This window comes from Schistocerca gregaria, chromosome X (genome assembly GCF_023897955.1).
Source record: "Schistocerca gregaria isolate iqSchGreg1 chromosome X, iqSchGreg1.2, whole genome shotgun sequence".
In the NCBI taxonomy this organism is placed as follows: Eukaryota; Metazoa; Arthropoda; class Insecta; order Orthoptera; family Acrididae; genus Schistocerca; species Schistocerca gregaria.
In genome coordinates this window covers 450,506,371-450,530,063 of record NC_064931.1, presented here as the reverse complement: position 1 = coordinate 450,530,063, position 23,693 = coordinate 450,506,371, and the positions used below count along the sequence as shown (strand labels likewise).

The 23,693-nt window shown below is 36.7% G+C and overlaps 1 protein-coding gene across 4 annotated transcripts in view; it reads right to left on the bottom strand.

Moving 5' to 3' along the window:
• Positions 1 to 23,178, bottom strand: part of LOC126297391 (vesicle-associated membrane protein 2) — a 31,725-nt gene extending 8,547 nt beyond the window's left edge. Inside the window, exons 1-6 of one of the 4 annotated variants that reach the window (XM_049988133.1) lie at positions 22,998 to 23,178; positions 21,669 to 21,789; positions 20,079 to 20,157; positions 10,317 to 10,396; positions 10,037 to 10,088; positions 1,757 to 1,850 (exon numbers count right to left, since the gene is read on the bottom strand). In XM_049988133.1, the coding sequence (XP_049844090.1) occupies positions 1,771 to 1,850; positions 10,037 to 10,088; positions 10,317 to 10,396; positions 20,079 to 20,157; positions 21,669 to 21,789; positions 22,998 to 22,999 (414 nt within the window). In that variant the 5' untranslated portion in view covers positions 23,000 to 23,178 and the 3' untranslated portion in view covers positions 1,757 to 1,770. The remainder of the gene's footprint in view (positions 1 to 1,756; positions 1,851 to 10,036; positions 10,089 to 10,316; positions 10,397 to 20,078; positions 20,158 to 21,668; positions 21,790 to 22,997) is intronic. The other 3 variants (XM_049988132.1, XM_049988134.1, XM_049988135.1) reach the window with 3 other exon arrangements.
• Positions 23,179 to 23,693: the final 515 nt, after the last annotated feature.

Here is a 23,693-nt window from a genome sequence, read left to right as displayed (position 1 = left end):
AGACTTCATGTTCGCAAACAACAACAATGGAATGCTTACGGATGACTACGCGCCATGTCACCGGGCCACAACTGTTTGCAATTGGTTTGAAGAACAGTCTGGACAATTCAAGCAAAGGACCTGGCCACCGGGATCACCCAACATGGGACATGATCACATCAGTTTATGCACAAAAATTTGCACGTCCAACACTTTCACAATGATGGGCAGCTATAGAGGCAGCATAGCTCAATAATTCTTCAAGGGGCTTTCAACAACTTGATCAGTCCATGGCACGCCTCAAATGAAACTCCTGCAGCAAATGTAAAGGTTGTGTTTTACTGTTTGTAGGGGGTGGGGTTTATGTTTAGGCTGCAACTTATAAAATGCAGCACTGTGGACATAAAGGAGGAGAGGGGGGGGGGGGGGGGGGAGAGAACATTTAGAGCAAATAAATGACAGATTGCCTTAGAAAGTAATGAAATGCCATGAGAAATATAAGGAGTTGTTAAGCCGAAGCAGGAAGTCGCTTATTCCCTGTAGTACAGAAGGACAATATAAACAAAACAAATGCAATAGTTACTAAAACATACATGAAACACTTAGACCAACTATGGTCTAATTTACCAAATCAACAATGGAAAATCTGCAACATACTGAAAAACATACCACCTACACTAATTCTATGGTAGACGATAAATTTAGGAAAAGTGGCATTTGGGTTATAAACCTGTTAAATTGAGAGAGGAAGACAAAAATCAGTTTTTGGAAGAAAACAAATGAAAAGCAAAACATTTACAATTTCACGAATTCTTCCAGTTCAGTCATAGTCATATCTGTTATACTACTTGTTTAATTTATTTCAATCACTTGCTTAGTGTTGTCATCCCTTTCCTCAACAATTACAGTGCTCAACAGAATGTTTAAAATAACTTTTCTATTGTGACAAGCTTTCTTCCATTTCCTTTGTCAGTGTCCTCTCACTTGCCTCATATGATTCTGCACTTTCCACAATACCCCTGTTCAGTTGCTCCTTTCTAACATTCAAGGTGTTGTCCCTCCATTATTTTGGATGTTGCTACTTAGTATGACCTTTGCTTTCCTTAGATTTATTCTGTACATCTTGGAAGCCCTTCCATCCATGGTCACGTGTGACACATTAAGCACAGATAACGCTGTCAGCAGTTCTCCAGAAACAGAAGAATGCTACAGATTAGACGGGCAGATCAGATAATAAATGACAAGGTACCGAATGGAATAGGGAAAAAAATTCTGGCACAACTTGACTGAAAGAAGATATAGGACACATCCTGAGGCATCAAAGAACTGTCAGTTTGGTAATGAAAGGAAGTGAAGGGGATAAAAATTTTAGAGGGAGACAAAGTCCTGAATACAGTAAACAAGTTGAAGTGGGATTGATTGCAGTATTTATACAGATAGGAAGATGCTTGCACAGAGTAGACAAGCATGGAAAGCTGCACTGAACTAGTCTTGAGCACTGATTTAGACAAGCCCAAGCAAACTTACTTCAATAATTACACAGAGTAAACCAAACTTTAAAATTGCTATCAACACATTCATAAATTAAAATCAGGAGCCAGTAACTCCTGCAAGTTCATTATTGTTATCTCACTTAGATTTCTATTTATTTTAGTAAAAAAATGATAAAGGCACCGACAAATAGCGAATTCACTAGTAGCCACACTAAGAATAATTAACATGGTTACTGACTATACATACAAAATTAATTAGAAATTTTATTTGCAGTGATACATACATGACACGATGACTTTATTGTGATGGGTTCTGTGGGGCAGCAGTTGTGACAGCAGCTGACTCTCCTCCTCCGGAAACTGAACTCCATATAGAAGCTGAGATTAGATAACCATCAATCAGTTACAAACTTAACTAGAAATATTTTCTAAAATAGTACTCCATACAGGGGCGCATTGAGACTTTATTAGTGGAATATTTTTACTAATTATTTGTCACTTAGATTTTGAAGTTTATTCAACAAAGTTTGTTGTAGAAACACTTACTAGTAGTTTAGCACTACGAATAAAACATGGCTAACTGGATAAAGCAACTTGGAGGGAAAAAAAAAATAATTTGCAGAAGCAATAAAGAATTTCATACAGTCTTAGTATTAGAAACAAATATAAGTTTTGTATAAATTACTTGTGTAATTCTTTTTTTAGGCTACCATCATTATAGTTATGCCATTTGTCTTTTGCTTACTGCTCTAACCTTACTTTTCCCTTCTACTTTTCACTGCACTGGAGTCTTCGGCTGTATGTATTCATACTGCTCCAATTCATTTTACCTTGTATACCCAACTACCATGCAGCTACCACCTCAGTAATTTCTTTTCTTTTGGAATCCAGCAACAAACATCATCGTCTACCACGCATTCACCTGGGCAACTGCCATGCTCACCTACAATTTATTTTCCTGTAGTCATAACTATGTTTTCCACTTCGGTCTGTTCACTGATCCCATGCAAAATGTTTCTGACAGTGAAAACCCATTTCACATTGTGTCTGCACAGTATAATAACCACAAATTTTGATGGTTGTGTTGTAACTGTCACACTGTCAATTCACCAAATTCACATACAGCAGTAACTCACTTTATGATGAAAGTAGGGTCAAACACCAAACAGACACTACAAAAATTAATTTAGTGCTCTGAGACTCACTGAAGAGGATGCGGTCTCTCATACTGGACAGCACATATGGATTAGTCAGTGCAGGAAGGGCCTCAATTTTTGGAGAAATTGCTCGAATTGTCACAATAATACTTACAGAGACTAACCTAACATATTTTGATGAACTATCCTGGGTTTTAACTAATGAACTGGAGACATTTATATACTCTTTTCGCAACTCCACAAAGAAAAGGAGTCAGTTGCTGACTGTACCAGTTACAATACTGAAGACAGTGGTCTTATTTAGTTTGATCTCAACTGTTTTCTTGCCTTAGTCATTGAGAAGAAAATTACTGCCATTTGATGCATATTGTTATGAAAAGGCAGACTGACTGTTAGTGGTGGAAGAAAGTGATGTCAATTCTGAAAAAAAGATATTCATTGTGGGAAGTAACAAGAGATTATGCGTGTACGAGTGAAGAACGACTTTTATACTAATTACTAGGGCTTTTTAGTTGGTTATTCTTTCACTCCTTGTGGTATGGATTTTGGTCTTGTACAACTGTTGCTAAAGAGGCACAGCCAAATCTATAATATACATCAGATATCAAGGATAATTGTGAAGTACAGCAAAAGTAAATTTCTCCTCAGGCGAAGTAATAAAATCAAGTATTTCTCACTTTAAAAGCCTCAGCAAATCATATATAAAAAAAGACTTCCTATCAGAAAGAAACTGGGAAGAGAGACATTCACAGTGTCTGGGTCCTCACTGCTAGCACGTTGATACAAGCTTTTCGAATGGCTCAACCAACCTCGCCTCCACCCAGATAACTCACAAATCTACCATATCCAACACTAGGTTCCAATAAAATATGCTTGCTAACTTAAGAGATAAAAGAAGACACTTCTTGTATACCTGAGGAGTACAAACAATTTTATGATGTACTATGTTTGCCATTTTGTATATGATTGCTATTCAGATTATCGCAGCAGGTCAGACATGTCCGAAGAAACATATAAAGCCTATATATGTACATATACCATGTCTGTTGTCAGTAGGTGAAAACAAAATTAAAGATTTTCTGCAAAATCTCTCAATTATTACAGCTGATAGGTACAGCAACTAAGAATCTTGAAAACCATGTAAATATTGGAGAGCATTACTAGTAATATTTTAAAATTAAATTTGTACTTAAAGTGAACAGCACTTATTTCCTTCACATTGATCGTCAATGAATGTTTCCAACCATTCCTGAATTTTTGTGGTTTTTATGTGTATTCTAACAAAAATACGAGCAAAATCTATTAATCTGCATCAAAATACATAAATATGTAGAAAGAGTCACAGTCCATCTTTATTTAATCATTCAAAGTAATGATATGAAATAATATTAAGCAAACCTGTCACTATTACATTGGGCAGTTTTTTCTACATTAAACATTGTTCATTTTACTCTAAAGTTACTTAACTGTAGTGAGGCCCTGTCAACAAACAACATTCGGTGTCTTAACTGGCGATAAAAAACAATGTCTATCAATTTACCTAATAAATAAAATAAAAATTCTGCTATTGGAATGTCCCTGATTTTTATTCAACACAGCAGCAGACAGCAATCAATGTAGATGAGAATGGAATTAACTTTTTTCCTGTGCAAGTGGTTTCTTCACCATCCTAAATATCAGAAAGACACAGTCAACCTACTACACAGAAATGCCTATCTCTAGGTGGGAAGGGGGTGTTTTTATTGACCTTTTATGCAGAATGCTGTTAAAAAATATTCCTTAGCAATCTTCTCATGGAAGCGCACTGAGACATTTTAGTTAAGCTATTTGGAAAGATGCATCCACATAACGGAGAGTGCTTGGAGAATGTTATCTCTTTCAAGAAATACTTGTTGGAAACACATCCAGCAATGAAACTCCCTCTCGAAGAGGTCACAGATCCCACCTGACAACATCAGATAAACAACCGATTCTGCACGGTTTGAGAGTCTGAGATGTTCATATCACCAACATTCCAAAAATACTGACTGCCTCCTCTTAATGTTACAAAGGAAATAACCTGATGTGTCTTGGTGACAAGTTGCATTCCAAAATCTCCAAGTGAAAATATGAAGTTGTACTCTACATGTGTGGTATTTACCAGACTCCTAATTGTTCATCTTAAGTTAATGTTCTCTCTCTCTCTCTCTCTCTCTCTCTCTCTCTCTCTCTCTGACTTCCGCAATGCTTCTTGTACTTACCAATTTTCATTTTCCCTCCTCCATAATTTGTTAACAACACATCAAATAGAAGGTTATTTCACAAGTAAACTTTGACACCAAAAAAGAGGCTGGAGGTAAGAAGACAGAAAAATCAAATATACTCGCTGCAGAGAGAAAATCTCATTCTGGGTAAACAAAAGCTATTCAGAAATCTTAGAGAGGATTTTGAAGATAAAATGAACATTTGGTATGTGGAAAAAATTAAACAATGGAAGCATGAAGAGAAAACTGAAGCTTATGATCCATAGACAGCACATTTCATAAATTTGGAGGCAGAAGGCACAGTAACGAACAACAGGAAATTTTCTAAACAATCTTAATTTCCTTTAAATGTTTATTACACAAGTTAACAACATATTTATGAAAATTATCACCAGCTACATAGAAAGAAACAAGGGGTTGTAATTCATTAGAAGAATGCAAACTTGTCTAAAAGCCTAAAATTGTGAGAGTTTTTAAACACACTGTCAACAAAATCTAGAGTAACTGCCCTCAAGAAAGAAGGCACTGCCCGATGTAAGTTAGTGTTGTAAGTGCTTGCCTCTGGTGCAGGTAAGTTTCAACAGGGCGAAAGAACTATATAGAGCAACTTTGTAAGTAGGCACAAAAATCACGTACTATCCAACTAAATTTTAAACTTGCATATCAATAGTAAAAATTCGAAAGATCATTGACACTGCATGAGTGCGTGTGGTGTGTGTGAGTGAGTGAGTGAGCGCTTGCACTTTAGCTTCACCACACTATTATGATTTAACTACTGCTAGGTTTCAGCGGTAATGGAAAAGCAAGACAGTCTATGCGAAGTGTTCCATACTGAGCCAATACGTGACAAAGAAGCCCGGCCACAACTTTTTCTTGTGCCACTTATAACTCAGTCTCATCTTTTTGCATGTACTTGTGATGTACTGTATTCAGCGACAATGTGAACTGTCAACTTTTTAAATTCAAACACTGAGTTTCTGAGTCTCAAAAAATATGCTCAGTCATAATTGAGGAAATGTCTGCTATTTCCAGCTAGTGAACTTTTATTGGCTGGCAACTTATCAGGTCACAATAGCTAGCACAGCCACCACACCATACTAACACACAAAACATGAGCTCAGGTACTGTATGTGTGGAGAGGGGAAGTGGCCCTTTGACACCTGGAGTGCAGGAAGAGGTGACAGCATTTTGTAGAGTGCTGAGAATACACTTTTCATGCACATGATGTGCTATGACAAGTCACATGGAAATAGACCAAGGGTTTTGCGATAGCACATTTTAAAGACTTTAGTGTTCAAATCTGACACAAAACAGTTGCAACAACAGCATACACTTCACGTATAGACTTGCACCACACCCCCCCACACTGTAGACTGTCAAAATTGACAGCAGTGGTAGAGGTATGAAGCAAAACTGTAGCAACTAAGTTTTCTTTCAAATTTACATTTTACATAGCATACAGAAATTCCCTGAGATGACTTCTAATAAGCTTGTAATGTAAACTCGGGAAATAAACCCATTTCTTCACACATCTGTTTCTCTCGTCAAGTGTAAAGTAACATCTTAACAGGGGTGAGTAAAGTGCAGCTTGTAAGAAAAGCATTAAACAGCAATGGTGACAAAATTTGTCATCAATCATATGTCTACATTAATGCTTATGGTTCAACCACTTAGCTACTGTGATTGTTTTGGTTTAATTCAACATATTCACCAATGTTTTCTTTTTTCTGGGTGGGCACAAAGGACAACCTCTAAAAAAAAAAAAAAACACGCGTTTTGAATGTATAATTTTTGGTCGCAGTATGTCAGGAAATAGCTTGATTAGCCTGCACACACATACAAATTCCAATTTTTTGTTGAGTTTCCTTTGCAGCGATTTCTTAACATTCTACCGTGTGGCAACACCACAGTGGTGTAGTGAGCATACCATCGCACAGTGGATGGCGACAGCACTTTAGTATCTTCTGCATTCTGTTGTTTTGTTGAGGTAAGTTACACATGTCAACAAGGTCTCTCAACACTCACTCACACTCTCTCACTCTCTCACTCTCTCACTCTCTCACTCTCTCACTCTCTCACTCTCTCACTCTCTCACTCTCTCACTCTCTCACTCTCTCACTCTCTCACTCTCTCACTCTCTCACTCTCTCACTCTCTCACTCTCTCACTCTCTCACTCTCTCACTCTCTCACTCTGTCCTTTCATAATGGCAAACGAAAGAGAGAATACGATTATTTACGATGAATGCGCAGACATCTTGACTGAAGTTCCAGATAACTTGGCCAATTGGGAAGAAGACATTGGATATCAAAAAAATGGAAGTGAAGTAAAATCGTCAGAAGAAGATAGTGAAACACGTCCAAGAAGAATTCAGCAAATCCTTTGGTGGTCAGGCTGATTTACCGAGGACCAATAATAAATTTGACTCATCTTTGGGTTCAAACATATTTTCCAAACATACACAGAGCATAAAGGATATCATAGAATTACCTATTGGAAACGATCTATTTGAATATACTGGCAACGGAACCAATAAGTACTACAGTCAAAATTGCAACAGAAGGAAACTAGATAAAAAAATGCTAAATTTTTGTTGACGTTAAGAGACCTGAACTTTGATAATGGTTTGGGCTTGCTATCCTTATGGAAAAAAAAAAAAAGAGTGGTTAACGAATCCGTTGATACACACATTGACATTTTGCAAAATGATGTTCCGCAACCGATTCAGACAAAGATTATGTTTTCCACATTTTTCCGACGACAACAACAATAAACCAGATAACGCTGACAGCTTTTCAAAGTTAAATCTATAATTTATTATTTTTCCAAAAGTTTAAAGACACATTTAATCTAAGTCAGAACATCTCTATTGATGAAGGAATGGTACTGTGACATGAACAGTTATATTTTAAAGTTTATAATCTGTCGAAAACTACAAAATATGGCACACACATTCGGACGCTGTGAGACTCTAGTACGGGACACATTTCCTCATTCAAGATACATTCCAGCACTTGACAGCCTTCAGCAAAAAGAGTTATGGAACTACTCACACCTTCTTATGGAAAGTGTCAGCACCTCTACATGGGTAACTGTAGAACTTGCAGAGAAGTTACTTGAAAAGAAAATTCGTGTTTGTCGAATGATATGGAAAAATAGAGGATTTCCAGAAAAATTAAAGCACGCAGAACTCCATGTGTTTGAAGCTTGTCACCAATGGAAAGGTGATTAGCAGCTGGGACAAGCCAAGCAATCTGAATTAGCGTTGCCGGTGCCAAGTAAATACATTTGTACGAGACATGCGGACAGCAAAATGTTAAGAACTGATGAAATCCATTACCACAAATTACTGCACAAACATTGTATTGTACATTTAATTTCCTTCACTCTGAAAGATTTTATACAAAGTATTGGAGAGGATTGCGATCCTTAATCATGTATACCAAGTACACACATTTTTGCTCGTATTTTGGGGGTTTTAACATTTTCCTCAATTTTACATTTTTTAGGTCTGGACCACATGAAAATGTAAAGTACGAGTTTCACTGTAAATAGAAAGTGCAGAAGCATACTCAAGAAATTAAATTCCAATGTGTCTGAAATGGAAAGTGTAGAACCAATATCTACTAGAATTTTTTCTTAAAATGCTGACAGACTCTTAATGCAAAAGCTATCTAAAAATCAGAGGATTCTTCAGCAAACAATCCATAGATATATGTTGGAAATTAACAGAAGAGATGATAAAATATACAAATGGAACAAGGTACAGACTATAACTGAATATTTAATTACCACTGTAATGAAAATAAAATGACGATGGACAGTGTGGGGAGCTAGGTGAAGAACGGAAAATGAGGAAGAGGCTCTTTGCCAGTTTCCAAAGGAGAATGGAAGGCTGAGACAATGATCTGATGGGAAATGGCTGGACAGCATTGAAGAACACGTAGGATAATTATGATAATGATTGAAATATAAACATTTCATTAGAAACTAATATAGCTAGTTTCAAGCAATCCAACTAACCTGTTATTTATGCACTTGTTAACTGGAGTTTTTATGAATATGAGAGTTCATGTTTCACTGCTATAGTAATAATAGATAGTGAAGTTGATATCCTGCGATGTCTGCTATCAATGATTCCTCTGGCGGCTAGCAAGAAATGCCAAAGAGCCATCACTTGGGCCTGACCAATGACATAAGCTGGAAATAAATCCCAGCTGCTGGAACACTCGGCGAATCCAGCCGTGCTAATGTCTATCCCCACTTATACTGTACTTTTATGACCTGGCTGCTTTATGGATTTCAACTGGACTGTTTTTTTTTTTTTCACTGCTGTTCTACAGATTGGCATATTTGCTGGACCCTGGGCTATTCACTTAATGTGTTCTACAATTTATGATGACATGGCTTGGACTGGAACTGATTACAGCTTATCTATATTTTCTGTATTATATATTTTGTGCTGTTCCATAACAGGTGTAACAAGAACGCTGTGTTAGCATTTCTTTATAGGAAATAGAAGTTTGTTCTTAAAAATCCAATTTTCTTTTCACAGTTCTGTAACTAGCGGAATTTATCTCAACAATTTATATTACTAACAGTATTTGGATTTCTATTCTTTACACGCAAGGAGCGCATAAAGAAGACATTACTAATCTGCAAACCATTTCTTTTACACCATGTTTCAACTTCAGTTCCAATGTCCTGCATATGGTATTCATCAACCAATGCCGACAGAATATATTAATAGGTTGCATTTATATTGACTGCTTGAAGATTTATTATTTTTCCTCTAGATGCAGGTTTAATTCCCTACAAACTAGTTCATTTGGAAGTAAGAAACCAAATCACAATTGAGACTCATCATTCACAATGTGATAGAGGTTATGCAAATATGAACTATGACACCAGAAACATCAAAGTAAAAAGATTTCATAAATAATTATCTGTTAACACGACCATGTCAATAAGAATTAGTATGTCAAGGATACATGGAATGAAAATTGCAGGAAGAGGGGAAAAGTTAGGATATATCATTAGCCAGTTGACAGTAAAGACTTATTAAGAGTGATGGTAATTTTATCACTATGGCACACTGAAATGTACTGATATGCTTATCTCAGAATATAGAACTTCATATTCTAACACGTTATTGATATACATACCTATTATTATAATAAGGACAACTGTACAAACGATACCAATGATGATCATCATCTGAAACCAAGACAAATTAGTCATTTCTTTTATTCTGTAGATAAAGAACTACTTAACAAACAAACATTATTACTATTTTTCAGTAGAATTACAACAAGCATGTTGAAACAGGTGCATCAACTACGAAAAATGTTGAACTACAACAGAACATATTAAATACTGAACACAACATTACATTTTTCCTTAAACCTAATGGACAAGAATGACATTAAATTAGTCAGAAATTACCTTTATGTTCTTCCACCAATACTTTCGTTTCAACTTTCCAGCCTGTTGCTCAAATTGTGATGCACCATGTCTCAGAGCATCTACTCAGAAAAAGCAAAATGAATTACATATTAGACAAATTTCACTTGCAGGAAAATCAATTCTTGGAAGGAAAGAATTAATTTCTAAACAAAACCTAGATTAATTAGCAAATGTGAATAAGATCATTAGAGCATTCTTTTACAATATCACAACTTCACTGCACATAGTCAGAAACTCTTCTTACTTAAATATAAATATCTCATCACTATTTCTTATATCTGCTGCATTAAAAGCTTCTGTACATAGCTAAGGAAGATTATGGTTTTTTGACAGTACTTTAATTGAAGAGAGCAGAACATTGGATTGGATAATATGGGGAAATAAGTTTTGCAATAGCAAAGGTAAATGAGTATGACTGGTGAAAGTCATAACTACTGCATCACGATGTGAATATAAACACAATTTTCCATCACTATGCCAAGTCATAGTCATCCAATTAGTTTCTAACATAACTCAAAGAAATAAAGAGAAGTAGAAATACAAGTCAAAACTTTTCCTCTACTTCTAGTGCTTGCAAAATACAATTTTCAAAATACTGTACATTACTTTCATAAAGGCAAGTTTATTCCCATAAGCTTAGTTACTACTTTTGAGAACCAAATGACTGCAAAAATGTGTGTAAGAAGAGAAGGAATAAGAACAAGTTATATTAATGAAACGCAAACACCACTGTTCAAAGAAAGCTGCCTGGTTTGACAAGCAGGCAGTACATCCTACAGCTGTCATCATCATGATCTTGCTGTAACTGCAGCGACATCTTGCACTACAAGTATTTGCTCAATTTGCAATGCCAACTACTTAGTTTTAAATTAAAGACATGTTCTTACATGGTAATGACACCACACAGGGCACAGTACCAAACACCAATTTGGTGTACAATAGTAAACAAAAAACCACCATAAACCTATTTGACAACGCTCATACAATGTCTTTCACTTAACATATTCTGTAAGTACCAGTAATAGCTCTTGCAGTTAACAACTATCTTATTCTTCTGTAACTAACATAAATAACCAGTTAATGATGAGTGTCTAAAAATGTGATAAAGACAATCTAGTTCATAATTTTCTTCATGTTTTAGAGAGAACTTTGAAACATATCTGTTGCTGATAACATTTCCAGAAGTAATTCTTTCACAGCAACCTTTTTCTTCTAGTTCATAATTAACTTCAATGCCAAAATCCTAGTGTAAGCTTCAAATTCATTGAAGCTACACAAACTATTCACACAGAAACTGGAACACACAACAGTCGGGTCACATTGAACATATTTATCCTTACTTGTCAACAATCTGAAAGAAAAAAGTGTAGCTGTGGAAGGGCTACGCCTGAAAACCTTTATAGGCCACAGATTTTCACCTGCATACAGTTATTACTGGCAGATAGCAACAACTGCCCGATTTTGTTATTAAAGTTAATAAATATTTACATATTTACTATGTTGCATAACTTGGCACAACAATAAGAGTAATGCAAGAAGAGGTTTTCATGAAAGGAGTACTCACTGCAGCAAAAATCAGCAATATAAGGAAACAAACTCATGTGACAACAACAACATTACAAGTGACTACATAGTCAACCACATCTTTCTCTAGTGTTCATGAGGAAGAAAAGGCTTTCATGGTGAACTGGCACCAATGACCGATTTCCGCTTCACCATACTTATCTTTCCCTTATACACGATTACATAAAGGATACCTTCTTCTGTCTTAGCAGTCAAGGTGAAGCGTGACCTGATTTTGTTCTTTGCTGATTTCGCTTTTACTAAAAATTCCACGTTATGCATTTAACCACGTTCCGACAAGGTAAGTGTTTATTTTCTGATGTATTAATATGTCAACAGAAAAATCAGATGGGTGATTTACCAAGAATTCCAGGTCTTTCAATCATTATACTGCACGGTTAGTAATACCCGTTCCTTTAGTTGTAAAGTCTATTGATATTTGATTTCTCTTGGTTCTTAATACAGAGTGTTCACAAATGAGTCATTGGGTATTGAAACCCAAGCTTCAAATATATGATGCCCACGACTGTATTAATAGTAAGTAAACAGTACATTTTAATTTTTCTTTTTTTAAACCATTAAAGGTTTTGATGTGATGTAACTATGAACTGTTCTGAGAAAAATGGAAAATGAAATTACATACCAACTCTTGTTCAGTGATGTACTGACATTGCACATACAAAGTCAAGTGAGTCGTCACAACAAATCTTCGTGTTGCAGTAGACACAGAAAGATACAATTCTCCACAGGTTTATGTCTCCTGTGCTGTTTCACATATCTAAGTGTATGGCTCTACCTGCTCCTGAAAAAGCTGTCACAGGTATAATGTACCTGAAAATGTTGCAAAACTAGTTGCTTCCTGAACTGATAGCTGTTACTCCAAACTTCAAATTCCAAAAGGATTGAGCTCCACCTCATTAGAATGAGGTAGTGCACCACTATCTGAACAAGAGACTTCCAAATTGGTGGAGTGGGCATTGTGCTCCAGAGGATTTGGCACTTGGGGCCCCTGAGGTCTCCTGCCCTTCTGGTACTCTTCTTCGCGGATATGTTATGGAATGTTTCTGTATCACATATGCTGGCAACACTGACAAATCCAGGATATCATTTAGCTACAAAATAGCAGGTCAGCAACTGGAAGCAGTTAATTCCATAAATTATCTGGGGGTACGCATTAGGAGTGATTTAAAATGGAATGATCATATAAAGTTGATCATCGGTAAAGCAGATGCCAGGCAGATTCAAGGAAGTAGGTTACAGTACGCTTGTTCGCCCACTGCTTGAATACTGCTCAGCAGTGTGGGATCCGCACCAGATAGGGTTGATAGAAGAGATAGAGAAGATCCAACGGAGAGCAACACGCTTCGTTACAGGATCATTTAGTAATCGTGAAAACATTACGGAGATGATAGATAAACTCCAGTGGAAGACTCTGCAGGAGAGACGCTCAGTAGCTCGGTACTGGGATTTTGTTAAAGCTCCGAGAACATACCTTCACCGAAGAGTCAAGCAGTATATTGCTCCCTCCTACGTATATCTCGCGAAGAGACCATGAGGATAAAATCAGAGAGATTAGAGCCGACACAGAAGCATACCAACAATCCTTCTTTCCACGTACAATATGAGACTGGAATAGAAGGGAGAACTGATAGAGGTACTGAGGGTACCCTCCGCCACACACAGTCAGGTGGCTTGCGGAGTATGGATGTAGATATCACATCACTGCTGCACTTGCAAACACTGACTGGGTCTTGTTTGAATGTGTGCAAGTTGAACTTGACCACCACATAGATGTTTCTAGGGCAACACGAGATGTGTAAGAAACTTAAAAATTTAATTTTCCATACCGTGTATCCTAGAATACATTTATCCAAGAGCTTACAAATCATTTTTAAACATCCTGCATTATTTGTATAAACTGAAGAGCAAACCTTGTTGAAGTTTGATCATCAATGTGTGTATTTCCCTAGCTGTGAAAATTATTACATTTTATGTCATCTGACTGCAGTTTTTCTTCTCAGAACACCTACAAGATTGAATGTGTGACCACTTTGCTGCACACTGCTCTTTCTGTCTGCTTTTAGTAATATGGTAAAACTGAAAAATGCGGCCAATAGTACCAATGGACAACAAAAGGGTTTGCTTTATCATGGAAACTACATAATGGTGCTAGTCAATCATACTACTGATTACTGACTAACTCACTAGTCAAGGACAAATGTTGTGAATGTTTAAGATAGAGCAGGTAAATCAACCTAATATTCCCCAATGGTCCACCAAAGAGAAATCTTTGAAGCTGAAACACCCACAAGAATACGAAATTTATTGTGAATTTGGTAAATGAGCACAATTTTGCCAATGGGAAATCAGAATTCAGTACTCAATACATTTGCCACACATTAAAAAAGAAAAGAAAACATCACTGTGCCACATCTGTTGACTACAATAAACATTGAACTGTCACGTACTATACGTACAGTTTCAATGGAAAACTGGAAATGGTATGAGGGCTTTTAATACAAAATATGAAGTGTTACTCTGCAAACAATACAGAGATGTGCAACATAAGGTACTGAGACCATGGGCTCATGGAAGATGGATAGATATCATTAGAAACATGCAGGAGCAGAAATGCATGGATAAGTCTGGTGGATATCTTTCCTCAATGGTGAATGAACGAGCTGTAATACTTTTTAGCCACATTATATCTGGCAAATGAATCATACAGAAATGACAAATATGTATAATATTACTTCAGTACATGACAGAAAGGAAAAGTGGGGATTAAGGTACACAGAAGCAGCCTCAGATGTTTACACAGAGTTTGTAGACAAGAATGGTTTAAGTATTACTCTGAAAAATATAATATTTTTAAATTCTAAACTCCTATGGATACCAGAAATAATGTCCACAACCTTCGGATGTTAGTTCACAACAAGGACACACAATATCTTAAGTAGCAAAGGCAAATAATGTAATTAAGCTCACTATTTTAAAGGTTTTGACTCTCAGAATCTGTGCAGTTATCAAGTACTGCCAAACCTCAATATATCTAAGACCTGCCTGTATCGAATTTTTCCTTCATTCCCTTCCCTTGGAAACCCAAAACCCTGATATTTTGTAAGAAAACCCACTGCTATATCCATGTTTTTTGAAAGGCTCAAGAAGGGCAGATTTAACGTCTACACATCTAAGATCAGAGGATTAAAACACTAAATCGAAACCACCACTAGATACCTAAGCCTTTCATGTAGTGAGTTTGCACAATTAAGGGAATCCTAGTCTTGCCCCACCCTGCATTGACAGCAGTGATATCTGCATCCCATTGCAGCTCCCGCGACCTCCATGCTGGTGTGACTTTTGGCAGTGCAGTTTGACTGAGTGTGAAGAGCAAGTGTGAGGCACGGGCTTTATCAGAACTGTCTGATAATCGCCAAAAAGCAAAAGTCAATTGACAAAGTGAAAGCAGGAGTGAAGAAAAAGAAATGTATAGCTGCAGAATTTGAGATTCTGGCAAGAACACCATTGACAGTAACCAAAAATGAAGACCACCTGATTACCACGGATGAAGGGACAGATCGGGAATGATAAAAAAAGGTTCCAACAACAGAGGAACAATAATTGGTGGACTTCTTTTGAAAGAAAATGCAGATTACTTTGCAGCAACCTTAAAATACAATACATTTAATACAAGTAATAAGTGGTTAGAAAATTTAAGGAAAAGACGGTACAGTTTTTGAAAACGTGAATGGTGAAAGTGCCAGTGAACATAACAAAATTTGTTATGTTTGAAAGTTAGAATTGCAAAGATCCTTCACGATGCCAAGCATAAAGATGTTTTTAACACAGACAAACTTTGACTTTTTATCAATGTCTTCCAGACAAACCTACAGGAACAAGCTAAGCGAAGATAGTGTTACTGTTCCATTAGCACAGAAAAACTAAAGCCACTTGTGATTGGGAAACCTGAGAAACTCTGACGTTTTTCTGGGCAAAAAACGTTCCCTGTTGAGTAAACTGAACAAGAAAGCATAGATGATGTCAGAATCGTTTTCCAACTGATTAACGGATACTGATAGAAAAACGGCTCCTGACGATTAAAAAATAAAGGTGTTGTTTGTGGATAATTGGAGTATGCACAATGCTATCAGTGTGTTAAAATGAATGACAAAGCAATTTTTACCACGTAACTACGTTGAAATTGCAGCACTTAGATCAATGAATAATCAAGAGTGCCAAAGGAAACAACAGGCATGAAGTGGTCCGAATGAAACGTCACTGATTATGACTTCCCTATAACTATCAACATCTTAGATGCTGTGAAAATGCTGGATAAAGCATGGAGAAACGTGAAGGGGCAAATGATCGACAATTATTTCCGAACATGTGGAGTTTTGAGGACACATGGAAATGAGCAGCTGGGGGAGTTAATACTCAAGCACGTAAAATCTGTTTGATTCCGACACTGGTTTATGGGAATTCTGACTTTTTCTTTTAAAACAATACTTGTAGGAAACATATAGTCAGTAAGCTCAATTCTAAATGGACAAAAGTTGTGACTCACTGTAATACCAAAAACGTTCATTATGAAGATTCTGTGGATGTGGACAACTATGTCGCTTTAGTAGGATCACTAACAGAAGCCGAAATTATTAAATCCATTAAGACAGCGAATGAGAAAGAAGGTGACAACAATGATGAAGGGGAAGGAGAGGAGGTCAAAGAAGCACCACCCATGACGGTCAGGCAGGCCAAAGCAGCTCTCAACACCATTAGAGTGTACGTGGAGAAGTGTGAGGGGAGAGAGATAATGTGTTCTCAACCATCATAATCACAGACAATGATATTGACTCACAGGTGATCAAAAGCTTAGCTCACACTAAAATTACAGATTACCGGTAAAGCCGATGAGTTCTGGAAATGGGCATGTAAATACTGCGTATTCTTTTACTGAATTTAATTTTTCTTAGGATTAAAGTATTTTATTGTGATTTTTTTTAACTTATAAATTATTGTCTATTTCTGAAGAAAAAGTAACATGCATAACAATCCATCTCGAGTTCTTATTTCCAAAACTAAACATACACCTATATCACAGTACAGAAATTGAAAAACTGTGGATTGTAAACTTACTCCCTACCCAGCCCCCCCCCCCCCCCCCCCAAAAAAACCTTGTTATGCCAAACCCTTGATATAGCTACCATATTTTGCCTTCCCCAAGGATTCAATATATTGAGTTTGAAAATCAATAACAGTAACGGTGCAATCATTAGAAACAGGAAATCCACAGGCTTTATGGATTTTTGGTATCCTGCCTCAACAAGAATCCAAATCACACACACACACACACACACACACACACACACACACACACACCTGCAAAAATTTAAAATTTATGAACCACAATCTGCCATAACACGTGAAACAAAAGTCTACACTTACAAATATTCTCAAAATTACTCAGAATCTGTAGATTTGATCTGTGTACCTAACACTTATATTCAATGAAATACTTATTGTGTGCATTAGACTTACTCTGCTTTGGGGCAGATACTTGAATCCTGCTCCACTCAGCATTGTGTCCCATATTCTGTAATTTGCACACCACTGACTCGAATGCTACTTGCCACAGTTTGCTTGCCCCTTCTGCTGGTGTCACTGTTGGCATTAGCCCATCTTTCTCATTCTCACTGTCAGTTCAATTTACAATGCTAATTGTATTCTCTGCCATCATTTTTCATGGTCACACTTCAAGGTAACACTGTGCCCTACTTTGAATTGGAACGTGACTGTACCTAAACATCACATGAATACGATAGTTCCAGTACACCTTGCTGAGTAATGACATTAGGGAAAATTTGTTGTAGCAGCCCATGGAATTTATCAAGAGTGTCACACGGCAGTAAACTTTCCACAGAGGCACCAAAGTTTGAAGACTTTTTCACATCATAACACAATGTCTTCTGCAGACAGTCTTAATCATACATCATCCGACAAAGACCAGGATCTTGTATTATACTGTGTAACATCAGTTCTATCACAAATAATGGCAGTAATTTCTTAAGTGCACTTGTGCATCTTGTCATATAAAATGAAATCAGATTCTGTGTATCTACCTCAGTTTTCTTGTGACATCACCTGCAAAACTCTTGGAAACCCTGCACTTTCATTTCATTTGTATTAGGAATTCTCACAAAAGACTACTCTCACTCCGGAAATCAATCTCTTGATAATGGTAAATGTTTAACAACATTACTCGCCAATCATGCTCAGATGTCTTGTATTTGTGTAGATACGTCAATTTTTTTTGTATTTGTTAAGAGTTAACTTTACATGAAAAGCAAATTGTCTTGTTAGTAAGTGCTACAAACTTCATTTTGGGTGTAAGGCTGGTGACCAGGAGAAGAAGTGGGCTCCCAATGCATGCTATTTCACATCTGTTACCATACTGACAGGCCAGGTAAGAGGATCACATCTGCTGTTCTTCAATGTTTCCATGATTAGAAGGTAACAAACTAAACACACACAGCTTCCCCCCCCCCCCCCCCTCTCTCTCTCTCTCTCTCTCTCTCTCTCTCTCTCTCTCTCTCTCTCTCTCTCTCTCATAAATAGTTAGAATCACCTCAAAAACAAAACAAAAACTGTGTAATATCACAATTCCCTATGAGCTACAAGGCCTGTTCATTGCACTTAATTATTAGTACCGGCGACTACCAAGACTGTGACAGTGAGTAAAAATGAATATGGAGACAGGAAAACCACAATTTGAAACTTTCTAGCTGAGTAAACCTGTGCACCATGACAGGACTCAAACTTGGGACTTTTGCCCTTAGTGTGGCAAGTGTGCTACCGACTCAATCACCCAATAACACACAACCTGCCCTCATAGCTTTCCTTGCACCAAGTTTTAAATCAGCACACAGTCCAATGCAGAGCGTAATTTCACTGTAGAAGACCATGATTGTATGACGGAATGGCCTACCAGCATTTAAAAAAAATGCCTTAACTGTGCTAGAGAAGTGGAGAGAGAATATTAGAGGATTTAGATAACAATCGGTTTTATTTTTACTTTTGACTGACCCAAGATTACTTCACTACAATTTAGAAACTACAAAACCGTTTCAGAAACAAAATATTTATCATTGTGAATCAATATATAAAAAAATTGATCATTACTTTACATTGACTTAAATTTCTGCTGTAACAGCTCAACAGAAACTTAATTGGCCCTATGAAAAAGAGCATCAATAAAGGAAACAGACAGCCTTGCATTTCTCCATCAAATAATAATACTCAATACATCCACTATCTAAATTCTTAGTTCTTACTTTCTCATTAAATGGCTGTTAGTATGTTACTACCAGTAATAATTACTCTATGTTTTGCGATTTAACACAAGCTTTATGAATGGGTTGCTTAAAGTAAAATATCTCCACAACTACAACTAATGCTGGAAACAGCTCTGGACCACAGTCAAGAATTTATGTGAAATTTTTAACTTTAAACCAAGTCTTCTCCTCTAAGATTTGAGAAACATTCAGTTCAAGTACATGTCCAGAATACACATAGAGTTCAGTAACATAGCTGCATGGCAGAAACTTGCGACTGCAGTGAACAGGTGGAAGAATGGCAATGAACTCTGCACTGCAATAGCACCATGAGGTTAATGGCCAAGTCATCGTGGGCTCTCACAGACATGATACAATATTCAGGTGCGAATTTTAACACTGGCGTTTGCAGTGCCAGTTTGTGTTGGGATCACCTGATAGCGCAAGCAGCAGCTCCCACTGTGAGCATGCCAGAAGAAAGAGTAAGATGCATTTTACACTGTTAAAGATGGGCACCTTTAATAAAATGCAGACTAATAGTAAACACGAAAACTACCCAACTTGCAATTTGTGGTGCATTTATTTGCTACAAGACAAGAGTCCACGACTTCACATCTGAAATGACATATCCATCAAAACAGCAGGTTGTAGCTTGTGGTCCTCCAACAAATGCAGAATCAATTTAATCTTGCTAGGCAACACATTCTATCACAATCTCATCAATGTTAATACAAAATCCAAAATTCAGACTCAAGAAACTAAAACCTCTTACCACTATTTTACTGTACAAACTAATTTATAATGATGAAAGCTGGGAAATGCTCACAAAACTTATTTTAAAGTACCTTACCTGCTCGATTATCCAATTCAGACAATTTCTGGTCGCGTTCCAATACTTTTTCAACGTTGACTCTCATTATCCCCACTACCTGTAAGAAACACAGATGTACTTCAGAAGACATTAGTTCTGATCAGAAATCTGTGTGAAAGGAATCAACATTCTTTGTTTTAATATAAGAATATCTCATGCTAGAAGTATTTGGCATTTCACATGCAATGAGCTTTGCAAGAGAGATGTAATAGAATTTTCTATGTACTAGGTGCACGGAAACTAACAAAGAAATGTCAGGCCATAAATTGAGAGACATGCCTTAACAATTCCAATATTTATGTCGAACCTGCCTCAAAGTCGAGTGAAGTCTCTGAGGAACAGTTGTATGACATTTGGCAGGGATATGGAGAAATAATTTTTTTGAATTGCAGAAACCTACTGATAAAACTGATGGCACTGTCAGAAGGGAATGAGCTTCGCACTAGCACCAGGCCTCAATGTGAAATTCCACTTTCATTACTACCAAAATGGAGAAATTTTCCCTTCACTGGCTGCTATATTTAAATGCACTACACGTAACGCATACCATTTTGCATCAGCAAGGTGTATGTCATTACCACCTGGGATTTCCCATTGTTTATGTTACGATGTCTTGACAGGTCTAGATTCTTAGCAGCAACTTTCATTCAACAATTTCAGACACTGACCATTTAATTACAGTAGTTGGTTCTTGCATATGATTGTAGTGTAATCTGTGTTATTGGTGACAATGAGGAAGATGAAAGCTGAAACAATACTGCAATATAGCTTACAACTACTGAACAGAAACAAGGAGACTGGCAAACCTGACCTCTTCTCTTTAGACATTTCACCATCAACATTGTCGTCATGTGGCCTCGTTCCATTAAACAATGTTATTAGTCTCCTGATTAAGTTAAGGTACAATAATGATCATGAACTGCCAACAACTCTGCTCTATTGCTGGACATAAACTGTTAATGGAAAATGCTTTTGCTGCCAATATGTAAATAAGTAACTTCCACATGCAACACCAAAGTATCTTCCTTTAGTGAATTCTGCTTTGAAAGTGGGTAGCTCTTAATATGATCACTACACATAAAAGTAGAGCCAACATAATGGCCACTCAATAATATAACTAGGCCTATTTGGAAGTGGGACTCTACTATTCGTTTATTAACTGAAAGCCAAAAAGATCAACAGCAGGTGTTACTAGAGATATTCAATAACTTCTCCATTCCTACTCTATTTATGACACTCCAGAAATGTAAGTGCTCATATGTTTAGCAGCTCATGTGTTTACCAGTATTCCCTAGTAGCCAGTCTTTTCAACACAGACTTTGTATTATACTATAAGTGCACAGTTGTCTTTAGTATTCTAAGAACTATATGAAGCAAAGTTCTCAGAATTTAAATACAATCTAAAAACAACACCTTTTTAGTACATTATTCTAAGCAAATCACACAACACTTTTGATAATTCAATTTTCTTTGAAACTTTATCACTTTCACCACCCATTTTATTGAGCAAGAGGGTGCACTAGTGCAACATTCCGAAGACTGATATGGCACATTCCAAAAATAAATTACCTCCTCAACTTTAGCCTGTGTTTGCTGAAGACGTTTCTGTGCTGCCTGCTGCTGAGGTGTGTGGGGACCACCAGTTCCCGATGTCCCCTCGACACCTCCAGAGTAAGGTCCAACATCTGCCCTGTATTGAATGAAAGTATACACAATTAAAAACAAAGATAGATCATGTACTCATTATTATTGGAGCTGTTACATCATAGCTTCCCAGAACAGCAAATTAGTAAAAGAAAATACAGAAATGATCATTAGTGTCATGAACATTAGAAGACAATAATAATTTAAAAAGTTCTCTGAAATGAAAAGTATCTTAGTGAATTCCATGCACATTTGAGGTATGAACTCAGAACCTTTGAACAAAAGAACTTGCAACTAGATTGGTTTAGATCGACCACATTTTGAATGCAAGGTTTTGGTATTGAATAACATGTCAAAAATACACTCTATGCAGTTGAACAGATACTCAACCAATCAACTGACTGAAGTATATCCTCCAGTCTTTCTACTGCATTAGATTTTTTACACCCTACGAGTAACACACTCTATTAGCTAACTTTTAACTTCGTTTGATGGCAAACTATAGCTTACATAGACGGTATTTTATGATCAACGTTCTGAAGACACTCATTGCACAAACCATGAAAAAATTTCCAGTCACATACAAACTAAAAGGTTTGTTTAATTTTCTCTATTTCGATCAGCTACAGAGCCGTAAAAACTGAATTAACTTCAGTAGGCGTAACATATCACTTCCAAGACTGTTTAACCTCTGGTCCATCCAGTTCTACGAAACTGTTATACCAGTATCACACACTGTACTGTATTAAAGTCATACAGTTCCAATTTCACTAAATGGGGGAGTGAATAATTTGACATTGTACCAAAGAAATTTACAATGTCAAATACTTCACACACAAATGAATTCTTTACCTACAGGTGGGTGACAGGCGGTTTTTCCGTTTTTATAAGTTAGTCATATCACGTGACATTTAGTCAGACAGCATCGTTCATGGTAATCCAAAGTGTGGTTAAGTAATGAGATATACGAGCGTTTCGACATACAAATACTCTTTCTCCAAATTTGTCAAGTAAGGCATATTGTATTACAATACCAAATGAAAAATAACACATCATAACAATTCCAATATTTCCACACATTAGGCAGCAACACGTAACTATAAATATTCTTTTATGCACCACAAAAAATTAGCATTACGCCAAGCAGTTCACTTCTTGAAGCAACGTCTCTCACATACCACCGACTTCGTAATGTAACTACGATCTTTTACAATCAGGAAGCTACATATAAATAAATACCGTGCTTGGACTTACATTTTCAATAACAGTTAACGGCCAACAATAATTACAAAAACTGAACAACACACTTGTTTGCTCTTGACAGGCACACAACTTCCTCCCACACTGAGTGATGGCAATGACGTCACGTAGTTACTCAGACAAGAAGCACAGAAAGCAGACGATTATGAAGGACAGGGCGTGCTCAGAAAGACACAGTGTAGCCAGAGATTACATTTATGTTCACTGCTTCTGTATCAATTTCTATCGGCTAAAGAATTCAAATATGTAAAACAGGTGACGAAAAGATTACAGAAAAATATAGCGACTGTAGGTAAAGAAGTATCTAAACAACAGAGATACGAGAAATACAAAGTGACAACGTTCTGTTTGCAAATTTCAGATGGAGGCCACAGTGAGATTTTAGATATTCTGATTGGGATACTGCAGCGATACGAGTGGTAATAACATTTCGTTATCTACTGACCGGCGACTTATATACCGTAACCATTTAAACTACTTATTTCGTACCGTATTTAAAGAAAAAAACGTTTCAGAGCTTAATCTTGAAACTAAGAAATACTCAAGGAAGGTTCTTAGTCGTTATGTGAAGGTAAGTGAAAGTTCAAAGCATCATTCGTATTTTATTTGGAAAAAATTGTTTATTCAACTTAAATTATGAAAGATTATTTGCATATCAACATCTTTAGACTCGACAAATTTGGGAATTTT